General features: G+C 42.8%; 1 protein-coding gene across 1 annotated transcript in view; it reads left to right on the forward strand.

Moving 5' to 3' along the window:
• fgd (faciogenital dysplasia) overlaps positions 1 to 21977 on the forward strand; it is a 53625-nt gene extending 31648 nt beyond the window's left edge. Inside the window, exons 3-19 of the mRNA XM_084552491.1 lie at positions 2497 to 2698; positions 2923 to 3529; positions 6185 to 6274; positions 8540 to 8676; positions 9537 to 9693; positions 10140 to 10278; positions 12720 to 12778; positions 13218 to 13364; positions 13471 to 13563; positions 13673 to 13752; positions 14474 to 14504; positions 15143 to 15247; positions 15710 to 15757; positions 17751 to 17852; positions 18006 to 18131; positions 18924 to 19064; positions 20121 to 21977. Of these exons, the coding sequence (XP_084408617.1) occupies positions 2497 to 2698; positions 2923 to 3529; positions 6185 to 6274; positions 8540 to 8676; positions 9537 to 9693; positions 10140 to 10278; positions 12720 to 12778; positions 13218 to 13364; positions 13471 to 13563; positions 13673 to 13752; positions 14474 to 14504; positions 15143 to 15247; positions 15710 to 15757; positions 17751 to 17852; positions 18006 to 18131; positions 18924 to 19064; positions 20121 to 20405 (2549 nt within the window). The 3' untranslated portion in view covers positions 20406 to 21977. The remainder of the gene's footprint in view (positions 1 to 2496; positions 2699 to 2922; positions 3530 to 6184; positions 6275 to 8539; positions 8677 to 9536; positions 9694 to 10139; positions 10279 to 12719; positions 12779 to 13217; positions 13365 to 13470; positions 13564 to 13672; positions 13753 to 14473; positions 14505 to 15142; positions 15248 to 15709; positions 15758 to 17750; positions 17853 to 18005; positions 18132 to 18923; positions 19065 to 20120) is intronic.
• The last annotated feature ends 2696 nt before the right edge of the window (positions 21978 to 24673 follow it).

Raw genomic sequence — 24673 nt, forward strand, 5'->3', positions numbered from 1 at the left:
TATGAGGAGAAGTAAGCAACATTGACCATCTTGTAACAATTCAATGTTCTGCTGGGAAACTTTAAGATCTGATATGGATGTTACTTAGACATGTAGCACCCACCTAGACCAGACCAGGCACCCCCAACCCATAGCAATGACACTTCTTGATGGCAGCAGGCTTCCCCAGCAGGATGCAGCCTGACACAGACACACACACAAAAACAGTTTAGGAACAACTAAAAAAAAAAACATGAAAAACACAACAAGGTGTTGACCTGGCCTCCAAATTCGCTAGATTCCAAACTGATCAAGGATCTGTGAGATGAACTGGAACAAGCCTGGACAAGCCTACACAATATTAGCCAGGTGGTCATAATGTTGCGCCAGATCGGTGTATAAAATATTTGAAAGTCCTTAAAGCTCCTTAAAGAAACTAAACGCAAAGACAAATTGACAGCAGCAATGAACTGATTGATATTAAATGATTTACCTCTGGCTATAGCGTATGCTTCACATAATTTCCACATTAATAAAACCATTTCTTGGCCCCTCATGCCCTACATAAAATAACCTACATGTATGTGTCTCCCTCCTATTAATCCTTCCCTTTAATTTGATCTATTTTGTTCAGTAATAGCTCATTCGTGCTGCATCCAGAGTCTTCCCCATTACTACGTAGATTACAAGGGCTGTAACTTGTGCAAAATGTTTTGCCTGTAATGTAGAAGTGGTTTAAAATGAGATAGCAATTTCCATTTTGTTCTCATTGTCTGGACAGGCTGAGCTACATTTGTGCTCACTTCTGATAACTGGTACTCCATTTTCATTCATTTTACTTCCCACCTGGCAGGATAAACTTCCTCCCTGAAACCGTATTTATTCCTCTCACTCACGGTTCATCCAAATGGAGCTACGAGTTAGCGCACAGACAGGATCTAAAACTGGATGTGGATTTCTCTGAACTTTATATAGTCTAATGTGTGTCCCTCAAAAAGTCCCTGGATAAGTTAGTGTGGTGTGGTGTGGAAATTTTTGAATCACTTGGCAGCTCAATTACATGAGCAAAAGACCTTTTGACGCCCTGTTTGCACTTCCCTTTTGTTTGATAGCACCGGTGTAAGGCCACTTAGGCCAGTACTTGTCAAATAGTGGGGCGCGGTGAGGTGTGCACTTTCAGTATTAGTGTCTTTATTCATGCTTGAACGATAAACAAGCCTCCAGTCACTCGGTGGCAGCAGCGCTCAAACTAATCAACAGGATGCCTGTTCAACCCAGTAGAAGAAGTACACACAAACACCGGTGTACTGAGCTGACGGAGGGTATCGCCAACAGAGCGCAACATCAGTAAATGCTAACAAAGTGCAAAAAAACTCACACGATATCCCAGTAAATCATTTGCACTTTTTTCTCTGTTTTGAGAATGACAAATTGAGTTAATAAACTGACCTCGGAAATCGTTGTTGCATATGTTATCTCAGGGTTAGCATGAAAAAACTTCTGTCCCCTAGGGGGGGCTTGACAGAAAGTAGTTGAGAACCACTGACTTAGGCACACATGGCATGTGCACTGTAAGATGACAGATTCATTAGTTTACACACTTCAACAAAAGGAGTTAAATCTAACTAAATATGATCATTTGTTTTTGAAACTTTTGCATCGTCATTCTTAAGGCTCCTTAACATGCAAAGGTCATGTGTTTAACATTTTATAGACTAAAAGATTAAGCAATGTGAATGTTCTTCTTTGTTGAACCAGGAATGTAATATATGAGTCTTATTGTAATTACCGATCAAAAGCATATTTAACAGGTATTGTGGTGTTAGTTATCTGTGTAAATGAAAAAGAGCAAGTCATTGACAAAATACGTCTTTATACCGGAACACTAATCTTCACTTTCATTCTCTAGAGACAATGAGCCTTTTGCATAAATATTTTCACTTCATGTACACAGAAAAGGCTACTCGGCCTCCCTTGTTTCATCAGACAGTGACACACAGACGTAGAGGAAGTGCTCAAATTAACAAGTGTAAAAGATCGCTACGTTCCACGTAGAACTGTTTCCTAAAATTAAACCTATGCAAACACGCAGACTTTTGAGGGTGAACGCGTAAGCCTGTAGCGTGCTGGCATGCATGAGTGCCATTAGCTCTGTCATTTCTTTGCGTGAGTTTTTTTTTTTTTTTTTTTTCTAAAACTATCTGGAACCTGTGGTGGCTTACGCACATCTCAGCATCCTGTTCTGAAATCAGGAAGTTGGACGATAGCAGACGCTCAGAGTTGATCTCGTTCTGCCCGGCTGCTTTATGTCTCTGTCTCGGACTAATTTTTGTTTCTTTTGGAGTTTTGTCTTGAGGTTTGACGAGGAAACAAGCGAGCTTAGCGCATGGACTCAGCCATGGAGGTTTTCTCACTGGGATTTATTCGCGTCACCTGAGAGCTTTTGTTAATGTCTGCAGCCTCATGCTTCTCTCTTGCTCTGCTCTTTTTGCTTTGTCTGGGCGTTTGCATCTGTAGTGCCCCCTAAACCAGCGCACCTGCTCGCCCTTGGGCAAGACAAGAAGCCTAAGAGGATCCCTCCACCGCCCTCGAGGCCTCTGCCAGCACCCCCTCCTCCGCCGAAGCCAAAGCCCACTCCAACCCCTCCTGGCCTGGTAGCACAGCCGCAGAGAGAGGCCCAGAAGGTCGGGCTCCTCATCGAGAGGTTTGAGAATTCAAGGTAAGCAGGAAGTACATTTCTTCTTGTTTCATTAGTTTGCTAGATTTATCATTTGCTCTCTAGAGGATGGTGTTACCCACATGTTCCTGTTTCATATGTACACAGGTGTAGTTTTGTCATTTAAAGATAAAAACACAAGAACAATTAAAATCCCTTTCTACTATGCATAATCTATTCCTCATTTAACTATGATTGATACACACATTGTTTTTTTGGTTTCTCAGGGTCCCCATCCTGGGGGTTCTCCCACGGTCACAGCTGCACCTGTGTCTGAGAATGGATAGTGCTTCTGACATCACGTCCTCCTGCAGCCAGGACACTGCAGCGAAGGTTGCAGGAGACTCCTCGCCTGTGGAAAAACTTGCACTTGGCACCTCTGAACGGACTGACGACGTGTCCGAACTTTCCCACCTGGCTTCCATGCACATCGACGGCTCAGACGATGCTGCGCTGGAAGACTGCGCCGAGGACGACATCGCACACAGCCTCGACGACGTGGAGCGGGAGGAAGGCTCTTCCCACAAGCTCCTGGACAATCCTGACTCCTCGGAGCAGAACGGGAAGATTCCCAACCGGGACAGTGGCATCGATAGCCCGTCGTGTACCGCAGAAGGGGAGGTGTTCCCCAACGAGGACGCCATTGACGAAGAGGACCATTACGACAGTGTCACTGAAACGGAGAGTGTGTCCTGCTGCGTTACCCTGGACAACAAGCGAGACTCAACGCAGGATGAGGACAGTGACTTGGATGAGGGGAGCAGTGGCGAGATACACTCTCTGACAGACACACAGACTGGGTATCTGACAGATACACACTCAGAGGCACACAAAGTGAGTACCTCAGCATGTCATAACCATAAACCAAATGACCATAATTTAAAGTCTGAATACACACCACCTTCACTATTTAATTTTCACGTTGTGTGGCAGCTTTCGGGAATTTTCACAGCTTGTTTAAACTGAGCGCAGGCTGCAGGTTTACAGCCTCATCTCAGACACTCAGACTGCCTTTCATCTAATGGAAAAAGTAGCTTGTGTCTATTATTATCTCAGCCCGGGTGAACATTTTCAAAGAATACTTCTGCATGAAACGTTAGACACTATTACAGCCTCGGTTTTCTGGTCACAAGTGACTGACTGGCATGTAAAAGCAGCTCTGCTGTTACATAAAAGCATGAATACCTTCCCAAAAGCTGTAACAGGAGCTTGTGCTGATTGTGAGATGAAAGAGTTCGCAGACAGAAGCGGTCCCACAGCTGAGTTAAAATTTCTCTTGTCCTTTGGTTTGACTATTGACTGTAAACAACACTCAAACAGTGCGCATACTCTTCTTTGTGAGTCTTAGGCGAGGATAATTTTAAGATGTGCTGTGATGGCAAAAGGAAAAAAAAAATGTTCTGGAGGTGACGGTAGAAAGATGAAACTGTGTCAAAGGAGTTTTTAACAGTCAGGCCAACACAGGAAATGTTAGACAGCATAAATGTTAGCACAGCGTGTCATGTAGATTTACATAGCATCGCCATCGCGACCGTTAGCAGAAGTTTTTTTTTTTTTCTTTCCCAAAAATGTTGTAAACGCGGTAAAACACACCCAAATCTAGCACAAATGTCACGCAGCCGCTTGCCGTCTGCGTAAACACCCACATTATTTTGAGGAAAGGTATCTCTGCTCTTCAGAGCTTCCTGATCCCAGTGCTGCTGTGCACAGGAAGGGTGTGTTGTTAAATGTGTGTGCACTTGTTCGTCCCCCTCCGTGTGTGTCTGCGTGAATATCTCTAGCACTACAGCTGACATATTGATGGCTGTGTAATGACAACCTTGTCACAGAGGATGTGGGTTTCTTCAGAGATGTGCGCTGCGAGGAGATGACTGAAAACAACTTCTGCTGACTTTGTGTGTCATCTGCTTTGCACCCAATCTAAATATTGAGTGTCTTTTTTTGTTAGGGTAGCAATTGTACGATCTGTCTAAATATGTGTGCACAAGCATGCATGTCGTGCGGCTCGCAACCTACATCTATTCACACATTCACAACACACAACTTAATTAGTGATGTTTTAGGATAAAAAAACATGGTTCTAGTTGTGTTTGGGTTTTAGTGGTGTGTGGGGTGAATCTCCAGGAAATGAATGCAATGAGCGTAATGCGCTCTGACAGCCGAGCGTCTGTGTGCGTCTTTTTGACTGTTCGCTTGGAAGAAGGCTGTTGTGAAACCCACATTGTCGCAATAGGCTGGATTTCATGACCCCGCAGCGTGGTACTCCTGTGATACTGGGATGAACTTTATCACTTTTATGATTTCTCAAACGTTTTCTGTCGTCTCAACTTTAACATGTCAGCACGAGTGAAAAGAGGAAAAACAGCTCGGCAGTTTCACCACGGCAGCTGAGAAACCTAACAGTTTGGTTACCGCCGCTGAACTAAACCGGCTAAAATAGACCGTTGTGAAAGTCGGTTTACAGTAATCTGCTGCAGAACTGAGCCACAGACATTAATATTTAGAAGGCTAAGTTTAGTCAAAGATTCCCTCCAGACAAGTGCGTTAAAGACACGTCTGATCGGTTTGTGCCACAAAAAAAGTGCAGTTACGTACATACTAAAAAAACAAAACATCATCTATACCTGTAGTGGTTTGTGGGTGGCTGGTGTGAGGGTGAGGTCTTCACAGGACTCACACTAGAGACAAACAGCTAAGTAGAATCACTCTCTAGAGTACCCATGTTGTGTACTGAACCACGATGGCCTCCCAAGTAGTTGTAATCTGACTAAATTATCTTGTTTGTAAGAATGTTAAACTGAGATTAAAGGTGAGCTCAGAGAACGTTTCTCTTTTTAGCAGATGGATATGGAAATGGTCTTCTAGTGTCAGACCTATACAGTGTATTAGTCTTCACACATAGGGTCAAAGCAATAAGCAAAACAAATGCTTCAGCTTTAGGGGACTTTAATAAAAGCTCTTTTACTTTATTTTTACTTATAAGTCTGTAATTGGAAATGTTGTGCAATGTCCAGTCACTGACAATCTAAAGGAAGAGCTTTGATACTTGTTGTTTTTATTCATTTATACCTTGTAAATATCATAGTATTTATAGTTGGAGAACACAGATTGAGCAATGCAAAAATATAAAATATACTGTAAATGTATGTTATATTTTATTTAAAATTTATTATGAACCTCTCAAATAATTACATTTTAAAATATTTTACTATAAGAAGTTGGATAAAAATCAAGCAGTGGCCACAGAAGCACAACACACCGTGTGCTTTGAAATTTTGACATAACGTGTTGACGTGGAGCTTCTTTAAAGTGACTTGTGACGCTCTGTCCTCATCTTAGCCACTTAAACCTTTTCTACCAGTTCCTCTTATCATTTTAAAACCAAAACTGTCATCTCCCCCGGATTCAGAAAGCTTTCCTAAGTATGTTCATGTTTGTCTTTGCTTCCTTAACTCTAATAAAATGTCCGGTGTTGTCTGTTTCCCCCAGTGCTCGGAGGCTCAGAAGCTCCTGAACATCGCCAAAGAGCTTCTCCAAACTGAAGAGGCCTACGTTAAAAGACTCAATCTCCTCGACCAGGTAACGTCGTGCTTTCTGGTGAATCTGTTCGTGAAGCTTGACGACCTCTGGGTCTAATTTCAGTCGCCAAAGTGTGCCAGTGGTGTTAGTGATTGAGATCAGGGATGAGCTGGATTAATGTTGGTGCTGTGATCCGCTGCACAACCACCCTCTGCTGACTGGATTACTCGGAGCACTGTAGCATCTCATGAGAACCTATACGTACATGTAGGTTATATTTATACATGCACAGCATAAACAAACTGTGTGTTTATTGTGGGTGGGTGGGCGGGTGGCGGTATTTATGTCAATGTGCAACTCAGCTCAGTTTATTATTAGAAAGCTCTTCTTTAAAAACAGTTTGATGACATTATATGCCGCACATTAACTGTAGTAGCCTACTGCTAACAATGCATAGACTTCATAGTAAAGGTACATCGTCTGCGTTTTGTGTTAAATAAATTGCAGTGACAGCCACTCAAGGTGCTCCAGCTAATCACTGTAGCCTTGAGTCAAGGTGTTCGGTCCACCTCAGCATCAAGCTAAACCAAAGTTCTCGGGAGGCCAAAGCCGAAACCCGAGTCACATGGCGGCCATCTTGGTTATGATGCAGTTATTTCAGATTAACAAAACCAGGCCCCTATCTAAAATAATAAGAGGAAGCTATAACTGCAAACTCAATGGCTCAACGGTCTCCTAGTTTGATACTTCAAAGCCACCTCTATTTGTGTCTCTCTCCAGAGTGTTGTGACATCTCTTGCCCCATTAGGGCACTTGTGTCATGCTGATTCATGTTATGGATACAGTGAGCTAGTGAAAATGATAAGTACACTTAACATTTGAAGTTCATCTCCACCTGTTCCTGCCACCAAACACGTCAAACCATCATGAACCTCACTTGTGTGCTTGCGTCAGTATGTCAACATCATGGGTCTGATGTTTCTCAGTTTGTTTGCAGCACAAACTGGCACGAAAGACAAGATACAGTTATAGAGCTGCTATCTGTGACACTGAGAATTTTTCTAAAGATTTCTATTCAGGATGCTTGGAGCTATTCTTCAGCTTCTTATGACATCTGGGGCTAACAGTCTGATTCACTAGATCATGTTGTTTATGAAATATGAGGAGAATCATTCAGGTTCTTCCAGATCAACAGTCCAAACCCTGAATGTTTACGGTCATTGAAAACAAAGAAGACCACTTAACTCGGAAACACTCAGAACTGATTATTTATTCAGTTAATCTTCGCCATATCATCTCCTGTCATCTGACCCGTCTTATACACAAACAGATGTCTTCCCTCCTTCCTTCACTGCTATTGGCTCTTTCTTTATCGTCTCTCATTTTCTGTAAATAGTGTTTTTTTTTTTTGTATATACCTACGATGTATTTGAGTTCACTGGTGCTCTCTCACAGCGGTTGAGTCCTCTTCCTTTTGGTTGAGTTCGTGCGGTGGAGGAGATGAACAGTTGCCCTATCACAGAGCGCCCATGGTTTATGAGAAGCCTCACGGTTAACTTCCTGTTTTTGTCTGGCTACATTCACACGACAAATGTTTCTGTGCAACAGTGCCCTTCGTTGTTGTGACTGGCAGGGAGGCAAAACTGGAAGAACGTAATGGATGAAGTAATCCGTAATGTTCGATTATGAGACTGAACTCGAACATTACAATAATTTAGATAATGACGTTGATAATATTGATTATCAGTGAATCTCTTAAGTGGATCATCTTAATGTTGCATTTCCATTAGTTTGTGCATACGCTGCAGCAACAGAGGCCAGCACATCCTAAACTTTGGTCAGTAGTGCGAGTGAATCCTACATCTCCCATGATGCAACATGCATTAGACCTTTTCTACCTAGTTCATGCTTCATGTTTCATTTCCTTTGAACTCCATGACTGTAGTTTTCAAGAGATGGACAAACTCTTTCAGAGACTAAGCCTGAGTAGAGTTATCACTGACTAATAAGCGGATATTCATGTAAAGTCTGTGAACTGACATTTTACATAATATGTGGTGCTAAAAGGCAAAGCATTTCCTGGTTACAGCATCTCTAATGTTACCATTTTTTAATTGCTAGTTGAATATCATTCCACGTCAGGCAAAAATGAGCTACTGGCAAATGGGATGGACAATTTCCATAATTGTTTGACCTTTCAAAGATAAACAATTAAATCAAAGGAAATAACTGCATGCTTGATTTGTCTACTCCTTGAATAGGACGGGTCTGAGCTGTATTTTTAAGAGCTGCATGAGTTTTTATATACAAACGTTTTCTCTGCAGGTATTTTGCACTAAGCTCACAGAGGCTGCAATCCCTCAGGAGGTCATTACAGGGATCTTCTCCAACATCTCCTCCATCTACTGCTTCCATGATAAGTTCCTGCTCCCGGAGCTCAAGACACGGATTACGGGAGAATGGTGAGGAGTAAACACTCGGCTAACGCTGAAGTATTAGTGTGAAGTTATTCTAGAGATAGTTTTGCTCCGGTAATCCGTCGCTGCTGGCTGGAGGGGGCTGCAGGGCAACAGTGGGTTTTTTTTTTTGTTTTTTTTTCTTCAGTGTCAGAGTGCGGTGTTGTGTGTTGTGTGTGTCAGAGTTGCAGATTGAGGTCATTTTTTCCACAGTAAGCATAAAATTTACCTCCAGTGTGCGGCATTGTGCCAACATCAGCCACCCTTTGGAAGATAATGACTCCTCCAGAGAGCTGTGTGCAGGGAAATCACCTGTCACACACACTGGTTCCCTTCGCACCGCTTTCTGGAACTCATTAAAATTTATTGGCTCAGATAAAAAGACTTAAAACAGTGTTAGAGAAAACCAAGAGACATCCGCACAGCAAGTGTGGAAAGGGCATTTTAAGAAGGAAGGAAGTAGGAGGGATAAATTTGTGCAATTCCCCAAATGTTCTCTCATGAAGCTTTGTCTCTCACTGCTGATGTATGACATTAATGCTCTCTGTCATGTGGTAATTTAGCTTTTGCTGGGTGTAAAAGGTAACATCGGTGTCTGTTAAATGTCAGGCGAAAATGACCTGACTGAGTCATCTAAAGCAAACCTTAAATTAGCAGTCTCGCCGTCTGTATGAAGACGTGATCTCCCAGCAGGAGAGGCAAAGCAAGATAAAACAAGATGCATGTGCATGAGGTTAAAATGGGCAGTTTAGTTCAAAGGAATCTGTGCAACTTTAAATGCATGAAATTATACGTGAGAATTAATTTAAAAAAAATCTAGCTTTCTGTTTTGTGACAGTGCGTTTAAACGTGTGTATTTGTTGTAGGGACGCTAACCCTCGCATCGGAGACATCCTCCAGAAACTGGCTCCTTTTATGAAGATGTACGGAGAATATGTGAAGAACTTTGACCGAGCCATGGAACTGGTCAGCACGTGGACACAGAGGTCTTCGCAGTTCAAGAGTGTCGTCCAGAATATACAGGTTTGTGTCTGTGTTTGTATTTTGGCGTCTTCTTGTATTCCTCCTCTGCCCTTTGTCCGTTAATTAAATGGTAAATGATTTTCTGCCTTAATGGTACTCTAAAAGTGCTTTACAGTGTTTCACATTCACCCTATCACACACATACTCACACAGCAATGCAATGCAAGGTGCTCACCTCCCACTGGGAGCAACTGTAGGTTTAGTGTCTTGCCCAGGGACAGGGATTGTCTTGGTTGGACAGGGATTGAACCACCAACCCTGTGTTTATTGGACAACCTGACCTACAACCTGAGCCACATAATAAAATGTTCTCTTAATTCCATCATTACCAGATTTTGAAGTTAGAGAATTTTCACCAAAGTGGAAACACGGGCTACCTGTGCTCCACATATCAAGAGGTGCGTCTTCAGGATTAATCACGTTTTTATCTGTGTCTGAACCGACAGAAACAAGACGTGTGTGGGAACCTGACACTGCAGCACCACATGCTGGAGCCGGTCCAGAGGATTCCTCGCTATGAGCTGTTGTTAAAAGACTACCTGAAGAAGCTGCCTGATGACGCTCTGGACCGAAAAGATGCAGAAAGTGAGACCCAATTTTTTCACTGCAACACACACAACCACACACACAGACACACACATCACACTACTGCAGGTTAAAAAGAAGTTCTCCTGCCACCTCGTTGTAGCTCTGCTTTCACTTGTAATTCCTTTAACATTCTGCTTAAATGCATGTTGTGAATATCCTAATGTACACCGATGAGCCACAACATTATGACTGGCAGGAGAAGTAAATAATATTGACCATCTTGTGACAATTCAAGTTTCTGCTGGGAAAGTTTTGGACCTGGCATTCGTGTGGATGTTACTTAGACATGTTCCACCCACCTAGACCAGACCAGGCACCCCTACCCTATAGCAATGACACTCCTTGATGACAGCAGCCATCCCCAGCAGGATGCAGCCTGACACAGGCACACGCAAAAAAACGGTTGAGGAACAACTCAAAAAAACATGAAAAACAGCAGAAGGTGTTGACCTGGCCTCCAAATTCACTATCTGTGGGTATCTGTGGGATGCTCTGGAACAAGCCTGGTCCACAGAGGCCCCTTCCCTCAACCCATAGGACCCAAATGCCCCCACTAACAACATCCTGTTGCCAGACACCACAGGACACCCTCAGAAGGACCGATGTCCATTCTCTGATGAGTCACAACTGTTTTGGAGGCAGAAGGGAGACCTACACAATATTAGGAAGGTGGTCATAATGTTATGTATGATCCGTGTACATGCTAGATTTAAAAAGTTGGCGGGGTATGAATACATTCTGCCCTCAGTTGTGTAGTTCATGTTTTAGGCACTCACAGTAGTCTGGCTTATAGATATTGATGTAAAATATTGAATCAATATGAAAACAATGCCTTTGTTAAGGTTAAGTAACCTACACCAACTATAGCTAAACTCTATGAAAACACTTGAAGAGATGTGAACCTACGCAGGTCCATATTTCCAGAAACGCCGGCGAAGCAGAACGTGTCTGCTGAGTTGGAACATTTGAGAGTTACACGACTCCGTGGCGGCAGGAGAGCAGGAATGACTAGAAAGCAGTGGATGTTGCAGAAACTGACGTGTTTCGAAATTTGGCTGCTCAGTCTGATTCATACACAGAAGTGGTACATCTGTTCTCGCTGCACATGTCCACTTTCCTCCCCCATCTGTTACTGTTTGTGGCCCAGAGGCACAAACTGCATGACAACCATCGTCGAAGGAGCCAAAAAACTAATGTGTTATATATGAACACAGCTCAGGTCACAGCTCACCAATGCTCAGTCCCTGAAGTAGTCACTATGCTCTGCTGTTACAGTTCAGATTTGATATTTGACAGGCAGGTGATAATATTCATGAGATAATATGATCCACGTTTGACGCCGTGATGCAGATTTTTGGACTTAGATTAGTTTCTAAAAATTGACTTTCTTAAATTCCCTATCACACCTTTATGCTTTAAAGCAGAGGTCTTCAACAGGGGGTCCGCGACCCCTAGGGGGTCCGCGGAGGTACTGCAGGGGGGTCGCGAAAATGTTTTGATTGATTAGACATTTTTTTATATTCACCTCAGTTTGAGGTATGTTTATAAATGGCAGTGGCACGGCCACCCATACCACTGTACCTTGCATGTTCAAAATAAAAACATGAATATATTAACCTGTTTGTTATTTTAATATCTTAGTATTGAATGCAGAACAACAAGGTACATTTCTACAAGGCACTATAGGACCGGTTTAATATAAAACACAATTTTATACAATATATATATATAAGTAGGGGGTCCCCGCTCCATCTCTCCATCAGATTGGGGGTCCTTGGCCTGGAAAACGTTGAAGACCCCTGCTTTAAAGGCTTTGCACACATTCAGCTTCTCTTGTACAAAAGTCTGTGGGGTGATTCATCAAGGCCATGGCGTAGCTGACCTTTAAAGCACAAGCTGCCAAAACTGTACCAGCGCCTCTTGTGACATGCAGTAGTTGTTAATGCGATGCCCTAATTTCACCCTGGTGCTTCACATACTCTAGTCCCTAGCGCTCTTGTGTGTAGTTTTACCGACAGCCTGGTAGAGACAGATTACACAATGTGGTCTGATCCACTCCCACATCAATTCTGTCCATTTACCTAAGCCTTAACTGTGCAGTTTGGAGTCCGTGGAAAGCTTTCTCTCACTCACCCACAATTCATCACGGCTGTTTTGGCCTCATTTCCCTCGCCTGTGTGTCACTTCTGTTTATGTAGGTTATGATTAAGGTGGCTGAGTCAGGTGCTGGCAGGCATTAGCAGTAGACTCTCTACTGGCTATACTCCAGCCTAATGCACAAAGCGAGGTTAATATTAATTGCATGTTTAGTGTCCGATCTTGTTAAACTTAATTATAACATTTTTCTGTAAACAGCCTGTTTCTGTGAAAGAGAAAGGGAAGTTGATTCATGTCAGTCTGCAGTGTCTGAGTGTCTGTTATCTCTGGGTGTATTACAGAAGCACTGGAGCTAATCTCTACTGCAGCAAACCACTCCAATGCAGCCATCAGGAAAATGGTAAGACTTCGCTCAAGCCCATACATCACTGCTCTGTTTGTTTCTTTTCGTTGCCCCGTTTCGACAGTCTAACCCTATCTGATGTGAGCTTTGTAAGAGCCAGCTAATGTGTTACCCAATCAAAGAGTCGCTGATGCTGCACTGTCAGTCAGTAACATTGCATTAGTACAGACAGGAAATTGTTGTTTCCTGCCTCGAGTTTCACAGCTCGCGGAAGCCTGAAAGATGCATCCTCCACATTGCTTTCCTCTGTCTGGCGATAATACGCCACTCTCTCACACCCTTTAAACAACCGTGTCAATGAACCGGTAAAGGAATATAATGTGTAAGAATTTCTGACAAAATAATCTCGCCTTGTAGAGCTCCGTCTGTAGATATAAGTGTCTCCTCAGTTTTTCAGCCGTGGTCATCCTCCCTCCTGTTGCTCAATGCCTTTCAGGAAAAGATGCACAAGCTGTTGGAGGTTTATGAGAGGCTCGGAGGAGAAGAGGACATAGTTAACCCGGCCAATGAGCTCATCAAAGAAGGACATATCAAGAAGATGTCAGCCAAAAATGGAACAGCACAAGACCGATACCTCTACTTGGTGAGAGGATTGTTTAAATTAGACAAATATCAAACTGTGGAAGAATGTTTTTTTATATATATATATATATATATATATATCTGTACTGTTCATTATCCCTCTGTAGTTCAACAACATGGTGCTATACTGCGTGCCTAAACTCAGACTGATGGGGCAGAAGTTCAGCGTCCGAGAGAGGATCGACATTGCCGGCATGGAGGTACCGCTCTGCTCCTCAGCCCCACAGATGTCTTCCCTTTCTCTCTTGCGCTGGCATTTTATTTATTCGACCGAATGCAAATCGCGTGTCTTCTGCTTCTTGACCTCAGGTGCAGGAGAACGTGAAGCAGAACCTCCCTCACACGTTTGCCATCATCGGTAAACAGCGCTCACTGGAGCTGCAAGCCAGGTAGAGACATTTAAATCAGCCGCAGTCTGAACTGGAGTTTTATGCCGTCACAATCATTCCCATAGAAGGGTTCAATATTAAATAAAACAATTAAAACGTTTCTCTGCAACCATATGAAGGGGTAAGGTGCTCCATATAAATTATTAACTTAAAATATTATAAGAACGTTTTACAGTTTAATACATTTTTAAATCCTATTTATTTTCATGTTAAGAGTTTCATAGAGATGTTATTCTGATGTGACATTTTGTAACAAATACTGTTTGAATACTATTTCCCATCATCCCTATTTCCCATGAAGTGCTGCCGTTAGCCGTTTGATGCGGAGTAATAACAAATCAAATGCACAAACCAGTTTTGCCTGTGTAACAAGCCAGTCACGGCCCAGTTAGCTCTTCTTAGCAAGAATGCTAAAAACAATTCTCAATGAACCGATTAGCTGCTTTGAATAACACAGTGATCTGGCATCTCTTTCTATTTCGCTTCCCGAGGCATAAATTATCACATTCAGAGCCTTTGATCTAAACTAGTTTGCGAACCCGTGTGTTGTGATTATTTAATTCATAGATTTATATTTCATTAATACTTTATCAATATGATACAATTTCAGCTTTCTGCACATTTAATTTTCAGTGTGTCTGTTTATTGCCTCGTTTCATTTGTTCAGTTTAATTGATTCTCTGTATTTTCTTGTTAATGATTTCATGATTTTCTTTTATAGGACGGCTGAGGAGAAGGAAGATTGGATTCAGGCAAGGATCTCACACATGCAGTTGTTTACACACACACGCAGTCTGCTCATCTCGTTCACACACACAGCATTTTGGGCCTTTGGTCGTTCTGCTTTATTAGAAAATTGGAATTAGCAAAGCTTTCTCATTCAGAGTTTGGGAATTATATTCTCCAATAAAGCCCCTCATTATTGCTCATTTAGCCCATTAGAGCAGAGTAAAGCTGATTAAAACATCTTGCCGGCTGGAAAAGTGGGTGGGCATATTACAGCGAGGGGTTGGGAGGTTTTTGTGTGTGTTGGCTGAAATGAATAGAGGTAGCATTCCTGAAGTTGATGAACAGTGGAAAGTAGAGGGGAGAAGAAAAGAGCTGTTACGCACTACTAGCGAGGAGGGTCTCTGGACTGTGACACAGGCCTTTATTCTTTGTGATGGTGTGATGTCATTTGTGTTGCCATTCGTTTGGAGCGTGGTCAGAGTAGTGGGCACAGAAACAGGCTCTGCATAAGATCAGAGAACATCTTTACGTCAGGCTGTAATTCTGTGATTTTTAATTTTGTCTGTATGTGGTCTGAATGAAGGTACTCATAATGTATCCAAATGCTGATCGTATTCTCCCTCTCTCCTCCTCTGTCCTCCAAATTTCTCCTGACTCTCAGGTGACCAAGGCCACTATTGAACGGCACAAACAAAACAGCGAGACGTTCAATAAAGCTTTCAACAGCTCCTTCTCCCGGGAGGATGACCATGTGCCCGAGTCACCGGTCAGTCTCACTCTCCCTTCATCACTCAGTTCATTGATCAGTCAGTTGGCGGGTCATCCTGTGCAATGAATCATGGGAGACAAGTGGCGCTCCACATAGTGAGATTGTCATAGTCTGGTCTTTGTCTGCCTGAACAGCTCCCCATCTATGGATGTGCTACTATCATACAGACAAACCAGATGCATAAAGAAGCTCTTTATTTCCACTTGAAGCATCTGCGAGTCTCTTCTCGCAGAGCTCCCTCATGACCTAATAGGGAAAGACCAAGTCAAAGTTTATACAAAACTCTTATGGATCTGGTTTGACCCACTTTGTGCTGGCTGGAGCTGGACCGCAGCCAAGCGTAACTTGACACGAGTCAGAGGACCAGATTCAGAAGGTCAACACTGACACCTAGCGGTAGAGATATGGCACTGCTGGAGGAAGCAGCTGTTGCTCACTGTGATTGTTCTTTCTCTGCAGGGTCCCTGGAGCAACACGTCCATGGACTCAGATGGACTACATGAAAGGGTGAGAAAAGAAGTAACACTTGTTAACTGGCATGTTGGTAGACCTTTATTAACCCTACAAATGAGCTGTGGCCTCTTATTGATCTATGCATTCCCCCATTGGCTGTAAACTGTGTACGTGTTAGTTAGCTTGTTATTTAAGCACCATTCTATTGATTTACATGCATCATTTGAATGCACATGTTTTATAAACTTGCTAAAAGTAGATTTCAGTGACACCTGAATGTCCTGATAATTTTGGATTGTTGTGAGCTAGGATTTTTGCACTCTACTACCAACACATTGTCATGGGTCGAGGCAACATTGAAAGTTGTTTGCCCTCCTGAGGGTCTTGATCCAGGGGTATGTGCCCTTTTTCATTGTTGGTTTTTCGTATAATAAAAGTAAATTGGTCCAGTTTATTATAAATTTCACTTAAACGGCTGTGTGAACACCTAATTTAAAAATCCAGCTTGCACTGGGCGCATTCATTCTGGTGCGTAATCAGCAACTCATTTGCATTTTTGTTCCATTTTTAAAAGAAACACTTCTAATGTCATCTTCTGGGGCCAAAACAACTAATTTTGGATGCATATCAATGTAGTGGTAATCCAGACTAGAACAAAGGTGCATATCTTTCAGTTTCACCTGTAACCAACAGGAAACAACAGCTATAAATACCAGGTATGCGTATCTTTATTAGTTCGTCTGAAGACATTAAAAGACCACACAGCTTGTCAGAGCTTCGAGAGAAGATGCAGACCTCATTAAGAGATGCAGTAAAAGCCATCCTTGGAGCAGCCAAAGCGTTGTTACTCACGCTGAGAGTGTTAGTTGTAAATGCAAGCACATCTGAGTTGTAGCTGAAATCTCTCCCCATCTAATATATATTTTACTACATTTACTGGTCACTGTTCTCAGCAGTTCAGAATGGAAAGTAAGTCCTATCTGCAGCATGTTCATTAGTGTCTGCCAGCAATCCCATAGCGCAAAGCAATAATTTGATCATGGTGGTGATTATTAGGTGTCCAAAATCCAATTTAAAGCTCAGTAATGGGTAAACTATTATGTGTCTATCATATAGGGGGCAGTGATTAAGTAGGCTTGGTTTTCCTTCTATTTCCTGATCAGAGATCTGCACAGGTTGACCCTTGTTGTAGACAGAGTTATGCTGGAATGTATCTGAGGTTAAGGCCTTGTGTTTAATGAGAAAAATAAGGGGAAAGCTGCATCCCATTTAACAGGTGCAAAAAAATAAATAAATAAGAAGGGGGCAGATTTCAGTCAAGTACAATCCCATCAAACCTGCTTGAACTTTGATGTGCAAATTTGCAAGGTTGCCTAATATCCAGCCAGAGAGAAACAGATGATGAGACTGACCTCTCATATTATAGACAGGTTGATCTTGATTTGACTTGCCATTAGAAGAGGATTAGTGTGGGTGTGTGTTTTGAAGTACATCAAATAGCTTGAAATGATACACCTGCATCTGTTCTTTTTTAAGAGAGTCTTTTAATAAAACATGTTAAACTGGCTGGTAAATGGCCGGTAAATACTTAATCACGGATTCTTTTTTGTAAATAAATAAATAGAGCGTTCTGCTAAACCTGTTCTTGCTTTGTGTCGTGACAAAGGTGTTAGATGCTGAAAGGTATACTGATGACGGAGCAGGTGACTGGAATGATAATAATGCCCGTTTGACACTAGCAATTGATTCATCCGAGTCTTGCCTCTACAAAAGGAAAGAAGAAAAAGTGGATGAATTTCCGTCTTCATCCCACGCATGCATTTATAACAACAGCCTGACAGGAAATATTGTGGATATTTTAGCGTGTCTGTGTGGGCGTCTGCCTTCGTCTTTGTTAATAGAAAGAAGAAACAGAAGTCAGACACCCAGACAAACAAAGGATGAAGCAAGACAGCCTGTCAGCCATGTTGTTTTTGCTTCACTTTCTGCTGAAACCGAACAGACCAGAGACCTTGATTCCTGTTGTTTATTTTATTATTGCTTCCAGAAGAGTTCCAAGAAAAAGGAGAAAGAGAAGCAGACGTGTAAGGGCTGCAATGACAGCTTCAACTTCACCAAGCGCAAACATCACTGCAAGTCTTGTGGAGCGGTGAGCACAGATGGAACAAGAGGCATTTGGGCACTGTTCGGGATGGGATGTAGAAACGGATGGATGGGGAAAAGATTCAAGGAACAAGAGGGGAAAAAAATATTCACACAATTAACTGTCTCTCTCTCTCTCTCTCTCTCTGCCCTTCTGCAGGCCATCTGTGCAAAGTGTTCAAAGACCTTGGACAAAACAAGCCGAGTGTGCCCCGAATGTTTCGAAGCCAGTCTGAGCGTGGAGAGTATGTGTGGTGTTGAACAGAGAAAAAAAGCCGCGCCTGAGGTGAGACGCACACTTTGAGTCCAAAAAAACACACACAAGACTGAACCGCATGTGCATAAGGTTTATTTTTCTGCCAGTCTGACCACATAGATGTCTCACAGTATACCTACATTCAACTAGTTGATGTGCACACTAGTGTACAAATGTTATTGGAAAACACATTTTGCAGGACTATACACAGCATTTGGATATAAATAAAGAGGCATAAAAGTATTTTTTTGAAGTCACTGTGTTATCTGAAGTTGTACACGTGTGCATTTATTAATACACATACATTCACATTGAAAGATCAGCTAATCTGTCTCTGATAAATAATACGATAATGAGATCTGAGCTCAAGGAGGACCAGTCGTCTCTGCTGACTCAACAGTCTGGCGGCTTCAGGTGTCTGTCCTCCTGTCTCTGGTTGGATTTACAGTCCACTCTGGTGTGTCTGACAAGAGGACACTGAACATATTGCGCTGTTGCAGTTGTCACACGATTCAGCTTTTGTCCGCTTCGTCACGGCATACTACTGGGGAAACAGGCTGCAGTGAGATTAGTCACCACACGAGGGAGCTGCAGGCCGTAGTGAAGTCAGACAAGGGCCCTGCGTGAGCTCAAACACCTGTCTATGTTCAAATCCCGCTGTGTCCTAAATAGGTGTTATATAATAGCGAAGACCTGGGTTGTCATTGACTCATCAAATTTAAATGTCCAGACACACAGATAGATTTTAATTGCTTCTCCACTTCTGTTCGGTCTGTCGTTTAGCGAGAAAATCACTAACCGCTGGTTGTTGTGTCTCTTCAGAGACAGACATCGCTAACAGTGGAGAACTGCCTTATGTGTGGAAACCTCCAAGTGCAGGAGAAAGGAAAGAGTTGGACAAAGATGTGGGTGGCCGTCACCAAGGCTGAGCCACTGGTGCTGTACTTGCAAAACAGCGGACAGGTAAGAGTAAACACACCCACTATTTAAATGGTTTAAGTACTTATGAACTATACTCTTTAACATGTAGGATTTATTAGATGTGATTCCCATTTTAAGGTAAGTATTGTGTAAATTGAGGACATCACAGACTCAAATGAATTGAGTTTCAGGTGGGCATCACAGATGTCTCCAATAAAAACCTAAACTTCCCACTTTAAAACTGAAGCCCCTTGATAGTGAAATGTCTTCTTCGTTTGGCCCCTCGTACACACGTGCTACATCCGTCAGGCCTTCCCATCCTCCTGTCTGCTTCCTCCCTTTGAGGCAGGACATCTGTGCAGCGCAGCACCTACACACATCGCTGACTGTGTGTATGTCAAATCTATCCAATCCTGCCTGTCTGTGCTTTGTAGATTTGGGCCAGGGGGATTTAGTTGTCCTGAGTCTGACCTCAGGTATAGCCGCTGTCGGTGACGCTGCTCCACTGTGGCCGCTGGATTCTGGTTTGCCCTGAGCGGGTGACATAACTCTTTGGACGCTGTGTAGTTCCTCGAAATCTTGGCTCTGGTTCTAGCGGGAAATCTGCTCATAACATTCCAGGGAGACATATGACAAGTTGATCCCCTTAAAAAGATCACCAAGGCGGCCTGTGTGTCCCTGCACGTACTGAGAGTTGAATTCTGAGGAAAATGTTTTGCATATTTCTTTCTAAAGGGTTCACTAGAGTCTGTGATGCTATGTCATTCATCGCGCGTGGCTCACAAGGAAAGTCCGCCTGTAAAGCCTCTCCGGGTTTCATTTCCAAGACTAATATCCCAATCCCACCGCAGAAAGCTGCTATTCCAAAGATTAGGATTAATAGGAGTCGGACGGGCATTTTCTGATTATACAGAAAGAAAGAGGGGGAAGGGAGGGTTTACTGTACATGCCTGCTGGAATATATTTAGCCTCTGCTGCAGAGACAAGCTGTCACCTGCACCGCTTCCTCTTTCCTCAAAATAATGTTTACTCCAGGTGAACACAGCTTTAAATACGACCACATATCTTCCAACCTTTTTTGCTTCTTATTTTCTGTAGGACTCCAAGGGGTCGCGGGCAGTTCCTCTCCCTGGGTTCGAGGTGAGCGCGGTACCAGCAGCAGCAGCAGCAGCAGCAGCAGCAGCAGCAGCAGCTACAGCTACAGCCGAGAAGTCGGAGGTCAAACACGTGCTCCGGCTCAGTCACACCCAGCAAACTTTGCTCTTAAGTGCCCAGGATGCAGAACTTCAGGCCAAGTGGGAGGACGTCCTCTCCAAAGCTGCCCGCGGAGAAACACCCACAGAGGCATCGGCGAGCCTGACTGAACACAGGAAGAGCCAGTAGTGGCCCCCCGTTGGAGCAAAGGACTCTCTCCCCTCTCCCTCCCTGTCCTGTGTATAGAGCACACATTACTTGAATTCACTTTATCTCTGCACTTTTTGTTTAGCCCCCCCGCCCCCCCCCCTCCCCTTCGAAAGGACCACTCAATCCTCCCCGTGCCACTTCAATGTTATTATTACCACACAGTTATTTCTTCTTCTCCTTCCTCCCTCTCCGTGTTTTCTGTCTTTCCCGAAGACACACAAACAAGAACAATGTCACCGATGCCACTGGTTAGGATGTTTTATTTCTCAGTGTTTTCCAACAGCTGGAGCGGAGCTTTAAAAAACTTCTTTTATTTGTAATATAGCTGAAGAAAGTTCCTGTATGATTTTTTTTTTTTTTTAAAAGATGAAGTTCCTTGTACATTATTCAACAGTGTTGTGAAGCATTAACTCTTTTGTGTCTTGTCTCTCCATTCGTGCGGAAGTGTGCGTATGTGCAGTAAGTGTGTGTGTTTTGAGTGTGAGCCCCCTCCTGTGTTTATTAAGTATTGGATGTTAGTGTAAGAAGCCCGTGCCACCTCTCTGTTCTCTTCACTCCTGCTGCGGACACAGCGGTGGTTCAGTGGGTGTTGTACAGTATGTATACTATAGTATGATGTAAGGAAACAAGGAAAAAAAAAGACATTTAACTTAAAGAGACACAGAAATGTTTATGTTTGTGGCTGGCCACCTGATGCTCCCACTGTCGGCTCCCGTCTTACAGACCCTGTCCTCACACGCTCTCCTACATCGCTAATCTTTCCGACGTTGTCTTTGGACTCTGAGGCCTCTAATCTGAGCCTGATCCAACACATTTCCACATCTCTCATTGTTGTGTGAGAATGGGATCACGTAGTAGCTTCACCTCTGATCCCGTGCTGTAGGTTCAGACAATATCTCCACTTGTACACAAGCTAAATACATCCCGTGTAGTTCTCCCTCTCTCTCTCTCTATCTCTCTCAGCATAGCAACCATTTGCCGCTTCTGTCCCTTTGGTGATGTGATGGAAACCAAGTACTGTACTGTTAAACGGATTATTCTGCCTTGCCTCCTGTACCCTGCTCCTATCAGCACCAGCCTTTAAGCAAAAGTAGCGCAAAAAAAAACAAAAAAACTAGTCATTGGATCTCTTTGTGCATGTAGACTCAAGTCATATTTATGTACCGTGCTATGAAGCCCTGCCCCCGTCCCTCTTTTTTATTCTCCGGAAGTCATTCTTGTCGTACTGTAAGTGAGCAGAGTCAACATTGAGTGTTTTTGAACATGGATTGTGCACAGTGGAAAAGCAGTCAAGCATATCATCAATAAACAGACGTGGTTCGTTCGGTACCACACTGTCCAATGAGTTCTTTGCACGTCTCGAGTTTTCTGTTCACAAACCACTTGGTTGTGTTTCTATTGATGTCGCGCACGTAGCAGTAGACCGTAGGTTTCTGTGTTACTAGGCTGTAGTTTTAGTTCTTTTTTTTTTTTTTTTCTATGTCGGGTTCACTTCCATTTTTCTCTTCAGTCCGTGTAGCCATATTGTACGGTGTTAGGGTGAGCTGTTCTGTGTTCTGTATTGTGTCAATGTTTTTGTAAACTTTTCACTATAGAGGCGAGCAAAGTTTAAAAAAAAAAAAGAAAAAATTAAAAGTTCTAGTAGCTTGTTAATTGAGTGTAGCTGAAATGCTTAATTTAGCATTTGATAAACCCAGTTTTAGGTTTAGATTGATGTTATTTTTTAGTCTTTCACATGATTTTTCATAAATAAGCAATATGGTATAATTTCATATTTTGACATGTTAGTGTAGCGTAGGTTGTTTTTCTCCAAAGTGTAAGGCCACTTATTCTGCAGAGCAGGTTCTCCTGTTATTTCCTTGGAAATTAATCTTGTAGTGAAGAAAGGATACTTGCGCTGGGCAGAAAACTTGGAAGGAGGGTTTATTTTAACAAAAATTGAAAGTCACATCCGGTATAAAATAGCCCAGTCCACCAATGGACAGCATATCTATATCTATAGATACGTACTGTATCTGTAATCTTAAATTTGACCCGATTAAAAACTGTTCCAAGCTCTGCTGACTAGGCAAATGATAAACTGCAATGTACCATGCTACAAGAACTGCTGTAGACCTTTGTATTTATTTATTTATTTTGCTAGCCCGTGAACACCGTTGCTCTCCTTAAAGATGTGAAATCTGCTTCACGCCAAGTCACCTGCTGTAAATTACAGCAATGTGCTTACACTCTGTCCTAAATCCTTATGGCTGAATAACATAAACAGACACATCATTTTAATAATCATGTATGAGAACACAAATAAGATGTTAAATACACTTTTACAAATAAATTAGACATACCCCTGCAGCTCTTATCATACACTTATGTACTTATTATAATATATAGATTCCATTCTGTAAGCTGGTCACAACAAAGTCAAAAAAAAAAATACGAATTTTGCAATTTCCCATCTAATGGTTGGGAGGTTTCACTCAAAACCACAAAGATTTATCCTCTGGAGACTGCGATTTCTGGTGTCTTCACCTCTTTGCTTGCCATTTCTCACTTCGGTTGAGAGTCTTTGCAGGCACTTTGACTTGGATTGAAACTGCTGGAACTAAAACCTTTATCCACATGAGGTCAAGTACGCTGTGTCTTTAAAAAAAAAAAAAAGGGCCCGCTGTGTGCAGCACCATGATAACCGCACCCGAAACTCACTGTGCTGTGCTGTGGCGTTGTAAGGCAATCTTCTCAAAGTGGAAAGTGGTGCGGACAGACCGCTTTACTGTCATGTGATTACTGCTGGTTCAATCTGGTGTCAGAAGATACTGGTCCCAGGGAGCCACAGCTGTGTGTGTGCATCATGAGAGTTTGTGGTAAGAGATGTGCACTCCAAACAATGCAGCATTAATCACCTAAAACACAAGTTCAGCGGTTCAAGTTGTAGTTTAGTTATGGAGGCTTCAGAAGACGGAACTAATTCAAAACTATGCAGGGAAAGATTACAGGAAAATCTGACTTACTGGAAAGAGCTGAGTCTGATTTCAACTCGGAGGCATAGTTTTCTATGGAGAAAAAGTTGCTCTACATCTTGATATACTGTAATTCACTTTCCACCTCCCTCCCTTCCTCTGTTTTGTCTCCATGTGTGCAGCCTCCTCTCAGTTTTGTCAGATCTTGTGGGCATAAACTTATTAATCTGTACTTTTAAAAAGTAACAGACGACAGCTGTTGATAGGTGGTGTGAACCATAACTTCTTTATTTAGCAAGTCAACACCAAGTGTCAGAATGATGAATTGAAAAGCTGACGTCCCTGTAGAGCTGCGAGCTGCGGCACAGAGATAGAGAGGAAACTGCTGACTGCCTCCTTCTGTCGTAGCTTTACATGCTGTACATCTAGAGCGGAGTGGAGCCGGGCGGGCACTGTGTATCTTGTTGCAGGATGGAGATCGTGCTGAGATAAGCTCTCATCATCTCTCCAGAGTCCTTTCCGACAAAACTCTATTCTCTTTGAAAATATATCCAAACAGCTGTTGGGTATTTTTTTATTTTTTTTTCTGACAACAAGAAAAAGTTTGCTGCAGTTTTGCTCCTTCCTTGCTGTTTGTGAAGGAGGATAATTTCTCACTGTGTAATGCGTCCAGTAACAGCTGTCTTGACCAAGCTTGCGGCGGAACTGTATCACGTTGAGCTGACCTCTATCAGAGGCCCCGAGGCCTCCCATAATGGCTCTATTCATCAAGGGCACAGACCTCGGTGAACAAACTCGGAAGGCAAGGTTGGCTGATCAGAGCCTTTGTTGCCGCCAGAAGTGTTAAATGGAACTGTTATAGTGGAAAGCAAAGCAAGGCAGAAATGTCCAAATTTGTTCAGGGCTTCAGGTTGTGACCGCCATTCTGTGAGGCTTAGCTCCTCTCCCACAACAGCTGAGGAGAATGGATTTAATGGGGAAGCTGTTATATGCCACTGGAGTGTAAGCCTCTTACCAGCTGTTTGTGCGTGAGTGTGCATGTACCGTTGTGTGTGTGTGGCCCAGAGATATTAGCATAGTGTATCTCCAGACCTCTAGTCTACACACCCTTACTCTTAGTGACCGACCTTTTTGAGGAAGTGGGAAGAATAAATGCTGTAAAGGGTGACACGCCAAAAAATTTCAGAACTGCCTCTTTAGCAAGTTGAAAAAGTGAACATGGTGGAATACTTAACAGACATGATTTACACATCCAGAAATTAAGGAGGAACCTTAGCATTTGCTTGGAGTTTC

Source organism: Chelon labrosus (assembly GCF_963514085.1).
Source record: "Chelon labrosus genome assembly, chromosome: 10".
NCBI lineage: Eukaryota > Metazoa > Chordata > Actinopteri > Mugiliformes > Mugilidae > Chelon > Chelon labrosus.